The sequence below is a fragment of the Branchiostoma lanceolatum genome, chromosome 6 (assembly GCF_035083965.1).
Source record: "Branchiostoma lanceolatum isolate klBraLanc5 chromosome 6, klBraLanc5.hap2, whole genome shotgun sequence".
Classification (NCBI taxonomy): domain Eukaryota; kingdom Metazoa; phylum Chordata; class Leptocardii; order Amphioxiformes; family Branchiostomatidae; genus Branchiostoma; species Branchiostoma lanceolatum.
In genome coordinates this window covers 14,179,666-14,192,137 of record NC_089727.1, presented here as the reverse complement: position 1 = coordinate 14,192,137, position 12,472 = coordinate 14,179,666, and the positions used below count along the sequence as shown (strand labels likewise).

The window sequence follows — 12,472 nt, the reverse complement described above, 5'->3', positions numbered from 1 at the left end:
TTTTTATATTTTTCTTCATATGTTGATGTCTTCTAACCGGAGTTTAAGCATTGATAACTGGTAAATTATATGAATCATTTGAGGCTTTGTGAAATTTCCAGATCTTCTAGATGTTGAAGAACACAGGAATATGCAGAACCTCTAAACTGCATTTTTTTCTAAACTGAACTTTAAGAATATTGTGCACACAGAAGCATTTCTTTTTTGTTGATGTTTGTGTGCACCTGTAGTGTGAAAGTAAAGAACTCAACAAAGAAGGTATGCAAGAAAGACAACTATGACGAAGACCTGTATCCCGAGTACTACCGCAAGAGAGGCGATTACGTGAAGGGAAGCAACGAGGAGTGCCCAGAACCGTTCCGCATTGGTCGCATCATCAGCATCTACTGTAAACGTACGGTCAGCGGGATCATCAATACCCACGACGTCCGACTCAGGGTCTCCAAGTTCTACAGGTCAGTACTGTCCAGTCATGCTATTTTACAATATTCAACTTTCAGAATGTTTATTTACGGTTCATGTATAATTTCATGTCATCTTAAATGTCATTTTTAATGACAGTGCAGGCATAAAAGGCATTTTCCTAAAAAATAACTTAAGGGTAGGTGTGCTTGAATAATGAGCTGATCTGTTTTTTTTAACAGAAAGTCGCTATTTTGCACATTTCGTTGAGGACGAGCCAAAGGTCTGAAATGGACAACTATATATATATATATAGTATAAACATGGAAGTGGTGCAGATTTTTTTTATCATTGATATTGTCCATGGTGTTCTTGAAACTGTAGTTTGTGACATTGCAGCAATTTGTTACTGTAAAGCATGTTATTTTCACTATCTTGTTTTGATGTAAACCTACATGTATGTATTTTAGGCCAGAGAATACTCACAAAGGGAAAGCAGGCAGCCACCACACTGACCTAAATATGCTGTACTGGAGTGACGAAGGTACAAAATAACTTTAGTCTATAATTGTATGTTTAATTTTTAAAGGCAGTAAAAAATACATTAGTTGGAGAGACTTTTTTAAAAATAAAACTCTAGACCTGACATCGGCAAATGTGTTTGTGATTTTGTGACACGCGTATTGCACATTTGAGGAATTCAATTCGTATGGGACACTGGTTTTCTGCTTTACAATGGTGTGAAGTATGTTGAGGAATTGTTACAGTGGTATTGATCTGATTGAATGTCATCTCCACATAACCAGAGGCAGTGGTGGACTTCATGTCAGTTCAAGGGAAGTGTCAGGTTGTGTATGGGGAGGACCTGGACACCAGTGTGGAAGACTGGTCCAGCAAAGGCCTGCACAGGTTTTACTTCAATGAGGTAAGGTATTCATTGCATTGTACCTGTGCCCCCTAGAGAGATTGCAAAGAACTGCAGTTTGAGTTAAGCTTTTGTGTTTGTGAATACTTGCAAATGGCTGCTTTAGATGACATTGTCATAAGTTTTGCCAGAAAAGTGGCACCAGTACTCCTTAGGCAGGCCAAGTTGTCAAGAATGTCAGATTAAGAGAATTTTCAACTTGCTGATTTACTCTTTTATTTGTCCTGAAATGTACATCACAGGCATACAACACTGAAAGCAAGCAGTTTGAAGAACCGCCCAACAAGGCCAGGGGTGGTGGGAAGAAGGCCAAGGTACCTAGAAAGATTGTGAAGTTCAAAATGCTTCTTACAAGATATTGTTAGCCCATTACTTGTTAATACTTGCTTGAAGTTGAAGTCTGTGATACATAAATGTAATGTAATTCATGTTCACTGGTGGCTTGTAATTTCAATTTTTTTATTATACTTTGATAATTATATGGTTTGTTGAAAACTGGTCCAAAACTGATTAAAACACATCAATGTAGATATTAAGCAGATAGCACAAATATGCAGTGCTTTGCCCAACCCAATATTGATAGTCTATAATTTACTAGTATTGATATATGATGTTTCTTTTCTTCTCTCCCTAGGGTAAAGGAAAGGGCAAAGGTAAAGGGAAGGGGAAGTCAAGTGAGGCGGAGATAAAGGAAGAAAAACCACCGACTCCTGCATTCACCAAGCTGCGCATGTTGGATGTGTTCGCTGGTTGTGGTGGTAAGTGTTGTTTATAGATGTAAATAAACAAAAAGAAGGTAAGGATTAGTGTTCCACATTATGAAATCTACATCTCTTGAATGTTTAATAGAAAGACATGGGCTGTACATATGATTCATGGTTGAAGCATTAAGTATATACACAAGTTCATAACTTCTAAAAGCTATTGCTACAATTAAGTTACTTAAAATCCTTCCCGGGCCAGATGGTGCATAGGGCTGCGCCATTGCAACAGCCATTGGGCCTGGCCCCAACAATTTTGTGCAGTCACTGCAGTAAGGGGCTAGCCCACTGGTATACTCTTCCCAAATCCTGAGTGCAAAGCAGAGAATGCAGTATATACAATTTTTAAAGTCTTTGGTATTACTCGGCCAGCGATCGAACTCACAATCTATCCAATGCAAGGTGAACACTCTACTCACTTGGCCATTGCACTTGTCCATTGTTGAATTAGTACCATATTTACTTACTAGCCTCTTCCCCCATGTGCAGGCCTGTCTGAAGGCTTCCACCAGGCGGGCATAGCGGACAGCAAGTGGGCTGTGGAGGTGATGGAGCCTGCTGCCCAGGCCTACAGGCTAAATAACCCCGACTGTACCGTCTTCACAGATGACTGTAACGTCCTACTGCAGCTGGTCATGGAGGTGGGTACAATCAGGACTGTAGCTATGCTGTAGGGTTTGTATATTAGTTGTGCTTTAGTAAGAAACAGCTAATCAAACTAAGTAGGTTTAGATTGACAAAACATATTGGCTTTTCAGGCTGTGAGGAGTTTTTCCTGCCATCTTTTCTTGGCAAATGAGGATGGTTATCTTAAACATTTTTACTTATTATTTATTTGAACAGGTGGCAAACTAATAGTACATACAGTAATGATTTTAATCCATTTCCATTCAAGTTTCAAATTTCTTTTTTTTTTCATTTCTCAACAGGGTGCGACCACTAACTCCACAGGTCAGAGGCTGCCCCAGAAGGGGGATGTGGAGCTGCTGTGTGGGGGGCCGCCATGCCAAGGCTTCAGCGGGATGAACAGGTTCAACTCCAGGCAGTACTCTCAGTTCAAGGTCAGTAGTGAATGTGAACACTTGTCATTTATTTGTCAAAATGCTCAAGAAAGAAGTGTATTAACCTCTTGTTTCTGTAATTGTCCATTAAACTTTTGACCTACTGCACATGCATGCACAAGAAAATAGTCACTCTAGCAACTGGATAGCTTTTGTCAAATGTTCCAGGTTTTATCCACTATCTTTCAATTATGACTGGCTACCATTTATCATGCATACTTCTTGGCGTACACTTCAGATTTTTTTGAATCATTTAACTTTTACTCCTTACATTACCCAGAATTCGCTGGTGGTTTCCTTCCTGAGCTACTGCGACTTCTACCGACCGAAGTTCTTCCTCCTGGAGAACGTGCGTAACTTCGTGTCCTTCAAGAGCTCCATGGTGCTGAAGCTGACGCTGCGCTGCCTGATCCGCATGGGGTACCAGTGCACCTTCGGGGTCCTGCAGGCCGGGAACTACGGTGTAGCTCAGACACGACGCAGGTACGCCAACTCTGGGTCTGTTGTACAAATGTAGCTCTGGGTCTGTTGTGATATGAATCGCTGATTGATGAACGGGGTACCATTTTATGATACAGAGTACTAAGCTCCCTCACACTTGTGCATATATATTCAAGTTGGTTTTGACATTTTTTTTAAATTTAGGTAAAGTTTGCGGCTGAATAACTCCCTTTTTTGGGTTCGATAACATGGCTGCAGAACGATGGGTCAATGTAGAAAACAACCTCTTCATTGCAAACTTTACCTAAAATACAAAAATGGTAATACGCAACTTATGCGGACTTGAACATACGCAAAAATGTGAACAGGCCCTTTCCTTTCAGGCGATAGATATAAAAATACCAGAGATTGATTGGATCAAGGACATCATCGGATGCCAACTTGGGATCACTTTGTCACTCGTTCCTGTCCACCATTAGCATTTCTAACTCGGCTACACTACAGGAGTCCCATGTCCCTCCTGAGGAAATCAATGGAGAGAATGAGATTGATTCAACTTCTTGTTTGGAGAGTCTCTGTTATCTTAAAGACAAAATCGTTATTGGATGAACTTCTCAGATTGATGAGACTGCAATGAGGTTCCTTAGAATTCATGAAGTCATTTTATAGATGAAACCGGAACACTGTTGGAAGTACATGGCTTTGCTTGATTGTGTAGAAACTGCTTTTCTTAAGGCAGTGCTGACAGGCTATCATTTCAACAGTTTGTTGGAAGATTGTTAACAGGTTACAGAGAATTAACCATGTTACATGTATTTCTGTGAGGCTTTGATGGGAAATGTTGCTGTTTCCTTCCCTGTTTAGGGCAATCATCTTGGCAGCAGCCCCCGGAGAGAAGCTCCCCATGTACCCAGAACCCCAGCACGTCTTCTCCCCCCGGGCCTGTCAGCTCAGTGTCATGGTGGACGAGAAGAAGGTGGGGACACTTTCCTAGTTAGGCCAGACTGAGTTCATCTTATGGATGACATTGATTTTCACCTGTTCTCCAAAAAATAAAAAATCACCTCCTCCAAGGCTCCATGGAACTCAGAAACTTGCCGACTCATGTTGCCGCAAAAGGCCAGCATTGTGCCGGCTTGTCGTAAAACTTGTGCAAGTCTTCAAATACTTTGTGTGCCCAAAATTGAAGCTGTGCACCTAATTTTTGACTGTAGATGCACGTAGACATTTGTGTACTGTTATGTACCTAAAGATATGCAGTATATTCTTGACATTTAAATGCAAAGTAGTTAAACGTTTGTTGTATTATTTGTATACACACGTCATGTATAAATCTTTGAAGTTACTTATAGGAATTGAAGTTGAAGCTCGGGATAGAGGCAGTAAGGGTAGTGATTAGGTCAGTTGTCATGCTACTCCAATTTATGTTGTGCAATTAAAATTTCTAGGTTAAGTGTCTGTTCCTCAAAGAAGACAGAAGACCAGCCTTACCATGGGTTTGCCATGTTTTCTTTCAGTGCAAAATATTTATTTTTCTACCTCAACAATACAATGCACTTGCTCTCTAAAATTTCAGGATTGTTGAATAACTGTTTCTGTGGCTTTTTTCTCACCCAGTACAACTCAAACACCCAGTGGAGGCAGTCGGCTCCGTTCCGCACCATCACCATTCGTGACACCATGTCCGACCTACCTTCTATCCGAAACGGCCACTCGGCCATCGAGATCTCCTATGATGGGGAACCAAGGTCCTACTTCCAGAAGATTGTAAGTTTCAAATTTTTTATTCAGATTTCAGACATGCTATGAAACAAACTGTTCTGAATTGAAGATTTGAATGAAAAAAAGCTGTATTATTTTTGGGAACGTGTAGGTACACTGTTTTATTGCTCCATGTAGAATCAAAGTACATCCAGAATAATTGTTGCCAACACCTGGTTAGGGATGTCCCTGTAACTCAACTGGTAGCAGCCTTACAATTGACCTCCAGGCTCCAATTAGTTGCTGAGTCAGGACATCTCGGTTGGGGCCTCACTCATCATTTTGAAATTCGGAAGGGACATTAAGTGGGATCTCATGTTTGAGGAGGTGCCTCAAGCCTCTGAATAAAAGAGGAAGGGCTAGCAACCCCTCCCTGTAAAAGGTACTTTGCTACTGAAACAGTAAGGAAACTTGCTGCCCCATGTGCCACCAAGGGTCTGAACGAATGAACAAACCTGGTTAACAGTTGTTTTGTTATTGAAACCTGCAGATTCGGGGGAACCAGTACCAGCCGATCCTGCGTGACCACATTTGTAAGGACATGAACGCGCTGGTGGAGGCACGTATGCGCCACGTCCCGCTGGCCCCGGGCTCTGACTGGAGAGACCTCCCCAACATTGTGGTCAGGCTGTCCGACGGATCCTCCTCTAAACTATTGTAAGTGTCCCCCCTCCCTCAATAATAGCTAGTCTATTTCTATTGTATTCTTATTATGTTCATATCATTTGAAAGAAATTTTTGTTCTTTAACTGTTTTTTCTATCTTCTGAAGCATTCTTTCCTCTTTGTCAACCCAACAATAACTGTGTAATAGTAATAATTTTGTGTACTAAATTTGCCAGTTTGCTTTGTTATCAATTACCACATTTCTATATGATAGGACTAGAACAGAAACCGATTTCTTTTGTTGTTTTCTTTTTTTTGCATTATTTTATGGCCACAAGATTTGACCACAAGGTTTGACCACTTGTTCTTTGTTCTGTTCCCATCCAGGCAGTACACCCATGAGGACAAGAAAAACGGCACCAGTTCCACGGGAGCACTTCGAGGCGTGTGCTCCTGCGCCGAGGGCATACCGTGTGACCAGGCCGACAGACAGTTTAACACCCTCATCCCCTGGTGCCTACCTCACACAGGTGATAATGCAGAATAAGCTCAAACTTCAGTGAAAAGTAAAACTGGCCAATGGCTTATGAAAAGTTGTTTGAAAGCAGTAGTTCCTTCTGGCACATTTGGCCTCTGTGCGTTTGTGCCAGATGTACACCAGCAGGGCCCTGTCAAATTTGCTGTATGGCACATTTACAGCTACTAAAGGAATTCTCAAGACAATTCTGGAAGTGGCCTACAAAATTCAGCTGTCTTGTGACAGAAAATTTTGTTCTAGATTCCTGTCAACAGTTGTTTTTTTCGTAGCCTTGCTGAACAACAAAAGAATTGTATGATGAATGTGAACATGCTTTAAAGTAGCACAATGATGTTTTATATCTGTTTTTTAGGGAATCGTCACAACCACTGGGCAGGACTGTACGGCAGGCTGGAGTGGGACGGCTTCTTCAGCACCACGGTCACCAACCCTGAACCAATGGGCAAGCAGGTGAGGGAGCTCATGGAGAGAGAGGGTTTGATCTTTATTTACATCACAACAGCTTATAACTTGTGTTGATGATGTAGATTATTTCAGGACATGAAGTCTTGTAAAGTCTAAACTTTATACAACCAACACTGGGAGAAATTGCGACTAACGAACGGATGACGGAATGGGCCCATCTACACATGTACTGCAACTTCCGGGATTTGACACTGGAGACACGTGATTGCAGAAACAGGTCCTGGAAGTTGCAGTAGACTAGTCCATTCTGTGAACAAGGCTGATGTAGTCAACCGAAAATTTCCCAATTTCTTCTAGTGTTGGTTATATACAGTTTAGACTTGTTCATAATGTCATTTACCAACACTGATGAACTTCCATGTAGATATTTCAAGTAGGGTAGTTTTACACTTTGGGGATACCTTTGGAAATGCAGCTTCATTAGTGAAAGTTGAAAGACGGTACATGCATATATGGTGCGTAAGTTGACCCTCTGCTGATGTCAACTCTCCAGGGTCGTGTGCTCCACCCAGAGCAGCACCGCGTGGTGAGCGTACGAGAGTGCGCCCGGTCTCAGGGCTTCCCCGACACCTACCGTTTCTATGGTAGCATCCTGGACAAACACCGACAGGTTGGTGCTTCTCTTTCATGCAAATTGGCCATTGACTAGTCCACTGTTTTTGATGAAATTTTTAGAATGCAGCATGTCTTTACGAAGACACTAAAAAGATAAAGGCCCCATAGCCTTTTTGAGGCCATAGGGGCAGTGGGTTTTTAATCCACTGTGTCCCTCTCCTTCCAATGCCTTTTACGTCCCCTACTGAAGTCAGGTACCCATTTTTACCCCTGGGTAGAATGAGGAAAGTCTTGTAAAGTGCCCTTCCCAAGAACACAATGTCTAGCCAGGAATCAAACTTGTGACGTCTTGATGTGATGTTCACTGGCCTAGCTACATGTACTTCACCATTCGATACCACTAAGACGCTGTAGTAGATCCCATTTATGTTTTCTCAGATTCTGACTCATTTTCTTTCAGGTTGGCAATGCTGTGCCGCCCCCCATGGCAGCTGCCATTGGCAGGGAGATTAAGAAGTGTTTGGAAGCCAAGACTAAGGAGGAAACACAGGTGGAAGAAACAATACCTGCTCCAATGGAAGCTTGATGAGAACTGAAATGGATGAAAGATGAGAACCATTTATGCATCACTTAGAGCCATATCTTTAATGTACTACTTGGACCAAAGGCTTGTATTCATTTATCAGTCGTAGCATTTTAATGAATTCTTTTGTAAGACAAAGAGTTTTCTGAATTAATTGTGTACTTACAATGATGGCTAGAATTGATGACGATAAATTTAGGCTATTTTAATGTGTTTTAATAAAGTTTTTTGACTGTAGTCGATTCATTGATGATAAATGGATTTTAGGATGTTGTCAAGAATATTTCATCAACACAATTTTCACAAAAGGGACATGAGCCTCTGATCACATCTATTCCATCACATTTAAGTGTTTTTCGTAGCATTCGATGTAAAGGCAAAGTGTAGTGTAGCATTGCACACAATGTACATTTTTATTACAAGTAGAAACATTCCTCCAAAAGTAGCAGTCGTCTGAAAATTTAACAAACTAACAGATTAGAATCTGGAAAGATTGTTGGGTGAATAGGATGAGCAATTTTTAAATTTCAATCTCAAAAGAAATGTTTATAACCAACTATTAAAGATGAGAAAATTGAGTATTCATCAATTTGATTAAATATTTTATGCTTATTGTTATGTGTGTATCATTCGTAAGGTGCAAGCTTTGTGGCAACTTTATGTTTAGCAACAAATAAAGAATTACAGCAGTGAATTTCACATGTTTGTACAATTTCTTACTTTTGATTGATACTAAGCTTTACAAAATAAAATTATATTCTGATATGTTTATGTACATGATTAGTCATGCTAAGTGGCATTTCTCAGAACGCTAAGGGAGTCCTCTACTTACACACATCTACTTGCACATTTGATATGCGCTATATACATCCTCAATGCTGTGGAATAATCACAAACAACTTTTGCACGGCTTGTCACTAGTTTACGTTAATAATAAAGTCCTCCCGTACGCGTGCCACTTAGTGGAGCGGATGGGCGTGCCCATCTCCGATTCCCAGCCCTTGGGCCACACAACTTTGTGCAAGTCTTTCAAGTCACACGCTGAGTGCTAAGCAGAGAAAGCAATTTATACCATTTTAAAGTCTTTGGTACGGCCGGGGATCGAACTCACACTACCTACCGTGTGCAAGGCGAACACTCTACCCATTAGGCCATTGCACCGGTTTAGCCATGTGCTGTTTCAAATATGCATTCGCTACCAAAGTTGCACACCACCAATATTACATTTTGCATTGCATCCAATGATCCGTTAATCATTGACAGGTAAATCCATGATACCAATAATACCAGCAAAGTAAAAGTGAATCATCCTTAAAATATAGACAGGTAAAAGTGCATGGCAAAGGTTTGTAACCATAGACTTATTGTGGCTATCACTTTCAAAAAGCACTGATTCTGATCTGCAGATGTGCCATGTGTACATAGTTGACTAATAACGTGTATTAACCAAAAAAGAAATGAGCAGAAGCTATCGATTTCTGTCAACATTCTCTTGACAGGATGAGATTGGAATATGTACCGTTTTTTTCAGAGCATTCAACGTCGTCCCACATAGGAGCGCAGGTACTTCCTGCGTGCCAGTGCAGAACGCACAGTGATGCCCATGTCCATCTGACGCTACTTGCCTTAGTCTCTACCAGACTAACTACGCCGGCTATAGGGAGAATATTTGCCAAGGTTTCGATGGCAGATTGGACCCTCTCTCCGTAGCCGACTCCCTTAGCATACTATTTACTCTATTTGGCCAATTTCTGCTATTTTCCCAGCCATCCGCGGGGCCTGGTAGAGGCTAACTTGCCTCACTTGGGTTCCATCCCTGATGGAAAAAGAAATATATAGTGTCTGCATCTATGAATTAGGATCGTGCAAATGTAGTCAGAAAAGCAATGATTCGAACAGTGATTGCGATGAGAATAATGCATGATGGCTGTGCGGGATATTAAACAAAACTGTCCGCACCGACACTCAGTTTTGCTAGTTTCATCTGTCTTCGAGCATTATTGAGTGATGTGTAAGATAACCTTGAAATGTTGATGAGCAGATGTAGAAGTAAATACAGACGAAAGAAAAGCATTCTCACAGGAGTTACAAATTCAGACCTTACCACATACTGGTACGTCACACGGCTCCCATCTCGTGCTGGGATCCGTGGTGTAGCACCAAACTTCGTGCCAATGTCTGCCAGGATTCCGGCAGTAGTTCTCCTCCAGTCCGGAATACCGCCAATTAACAATCGGGTAACGGTTCAGATGGGGTGTGTCAGTGTCCCAGCGTTGACATGTCTTCCCGGTTTTGGTCACAGAGACTGTTCCTCGGTATGACACCCCATCTCCCACCTGGCATGATTCTGGTAGATGAACTATTTAAAATAAGAAAAACAATATCTACAAGCATCCGGCTTGGAAACATGCAACATTCAATAACTTACAATACCCACTATGTGGCTGACATGAATGTTTAGCATACTTAACACACTATCCAAAATCTATCTAAACAAGAGTTCACAGATTTCATACTTCCATGAAATATTCTGATTATACAAATGAATTCCACATTTTCATGAAATATGCTTGGATTTGTACACCTTTAACTAACTTGCACATGCCACCATGTTGACAGTCCAATCATTCACCACTTATATGTATATGACACTTTTTGCATTAATTGTGCAGATTATGAATTCATTTGTATATTCGGTGTCGGCTAATGTCCTACCTGCCATAAATTACATGTTACATGTTTTTGAGTCATATTGAACAAAACGCTTGAATTGTAAAATGTCCTCACTAGTCATGCACATTAAGTCTCAATTTGCTGCTTTTTGTTGTGTACATCTTTGTCTAAGCTACCAGCAAGTGTCTAAGATACTAAGCTATCGTCTCATTGAAATCTGTTATTCCTCTACTCAGTTATCCTCCTCGATTTTAACAAAAACGACACGGCAGAGAGACACACCCAAACAATATCTCCATTTCTTTCATGGAGATAACAACGACAGGACTCTGAAATCGTATCCAGGGTCACATTGATAAGTAACGACGTCTCAATACTTACTATCACATAATATGCTCCAGTCCATGTGCGATGATTCATACAAAACAAAACAAAATGGACTTTATCAACCTACCTGCTCCAAAGAAGTTCACTTCACGTAACCAGGGCTGCCAAGTCCCATGTGTCTCCGTGACAATGAACTTCCAGAATCGACCCTTGGCTGAGAAACCTCCAAACTCTTGAGGCGCAGAGGTTGCTGCCACGCCATTCACTGCCAGCACGTTTTCCCAGTTGTACGGGTAAGAACTGGCCGATGTTTGGAACTGGAACGCTGAAATGTCGTGGGTTGTGTCTCCGTAATTGGTAATGCTGATCTTGGAAAGGGTGCAGGGCCCTGCCAAGTCGAAGATGATGAACCACGGACCACGGCCGTCCGGCCGCGGGTTCCAGTGAGAATGATCATCACCGTCAAGAACTTTGTCGGGACCAGCATTTCTAGGCCACAGAGTCTCCGATGCCTCAATCGCCCAATCAGGGGATCGTTCCAGCCAATCACAACCTTCGGCATTACGTGAGAAAATCTGAAGACAAATGATAATACATTACACCCTCTTTTCACTCGTTGCTGCGAACTTGCTGGGACCTACAATTTGACAATTTCTCGCTCATCGAAATTCGTACATAAAGCGAATCTTTTACGTTTTGTGTCTTTCAATTTATTATATTTTCCAAGATATTCCTATTTTGAAATCAAGGGCCACAGAAATCCAATGTTGGTCACATAGAGGTCGTAGTTGTCTAGTGGAGAGGAAGATTACGAATACAAAATGTGTGTCAGTTCAAGGGCCATTCGTAAGGCAAGGTGGAATAATCTAAACATTTCAAGGTGTCCTCGTTCAAAAGACGACGCAGCTTCGATTTGATTTAATGACATATGAGAAACCGTAGAAGGTACATATACGGTTTTAGTCATATATTTCTGTTCCAAAACAAAAAAATTACAAGATACTTGAATGATTTTAACTATGCCCTGAAAAAATATATCAGGATTGCACTTGTTATGATAAAAAACGTTGCACTTGTGTTCGTTCAACGACCTACGCATTTTTTTTCCTCTGTGGCCGACATCGCCCTCGGCGTAGTAGATGTCACCCTCGGCAGTGTAGCTGTCACCCTCGGCAGTGTAGCTGTCACCTTGGGTGGAGAAGCTGTCATTTTATTTGGAGTGCCTGTCATTTTCGGCAGTGTAGGTGTCACCTTCGGTGGCGCAGCTAGCGTAACTGTCACCTTGATGAAGTAGAATATACGCAAGGTTTAAGTACTTTGTAAAGGTTAACTGTCTAAGACTACCATTCTATATGCTTTCGCTAGAAGAAATGGA

The 12,472-nt window shown here is 41.4% G+C and overlaps 2 protein-coding genes across 2 annotated transcripts in view; one reads left to right on the top strand and one right to left on the bottom strand.

The window, feature by feature from the left end:
- The window catches only part of LOC136436716 (DNA (cytosine-5)-methyltransferase 1-like), a 25,908-nt gene extending 17,117 nt beyond the window's left edge, over window positions 1–8,791 (top strand). The window contains exons 27-41 of the mRNA XM_066430930.1: window positions 231–455; window positions 873–946; window positions 1,209–1,327; window positions 1,570–1,641; window positions 1,962–2,085; window positions 2,578–2,729; window positions 3,018–3,149; window positions 3,430–3,632; window positions 4,455–4,566; window positions 5,208–5,357; window positions 5,842–6,008; window positions 6,344–6,486; window positions 6,847–6,944; window positions 7,453–7,569; window positions 7,975–8,791. Coding sequence (XP_066287027.1) covers window positions 231–455; window positions 873–946; window positions 1,209–1,327; window positions 1,570–1,641; window positions 1,962–2,085; window positions 2,578–2,729; window positions 3,018–3,149; window positions 3,430–3,632; window positions 4,455–4,566; window positions 5,208–5,357; window positions 5,842–6,008; window positions 6,344–6,486; window positions 6,847–6,944; window positions 7,453–7,569; window positions 7,975–8,100 — 2,014 coding nt within the window. The 3' untranslated portion in view covers window positions 8,101–8,791. The remainder of the gene's footprint in view (window positions 1–230; window positions 456–872; window positions 947–1,208; window positions 1,328–1,569; window positions 1,642–1,961; window positions 2,086–2,577; window positions 2,730–3,017; window positions 3,150–3,429; window positions 3,633–4,454; window positions 4,567–5,207; window positions 5,358–5,841; window positions 6,009–6,343; window positions 6,487–6,846; window positions 6,945–7,452; window positions 7,570–7,974) is intronic.
- LOC136436717 (uncharacterized) lies at window positions 8,234–12,472 on the bottom strand. Its single transcript, XM_066430931.1, has 4 exons — window positions 12,193–12,472; window positions 11,225–11,672; window positions 10,202–10,456; window positions 8,234–9,913 (listed from the first exon to the last, which is right to left on the bottom strand). The coding sequence occupies exons 1-4, from the start codon at window positions 12,325–12,327 to the stop codon at window positions 9,897–9,899; spliced, it is 855 nt and encodes a 284-aa protein (XP_066287028.1). The 5' UTR covers window positions 12,328–12,472; the 3' UTR covers window positions 8,234–9,896.

Excerpts from the sequence above, each read along its gene's own strand:
- LOC136436717 (XM_066430931.1), bottom strand. The coding sequence starts at position 12,327 with ATGACAGGCACTCCAAATAAAATGACAGCTTCTCCACCCAAGGTGACA. Across the intron at positions 11,673-12,192 it reads CCACAGAGGAAAAAAAATGC|ATTTTCTCACGTAATGCCGA; the intron begins GTAGGTCGTTGA and ends ATTTGTCTTCAG. Across the intron at positions 10,457-11,224 it reads AGTGAACTTCTTTGGAGCAG|TTCATCTACCAGAATCATGC; the intron begins GTAGGTTGATAA and ends TATTTTAAATAG.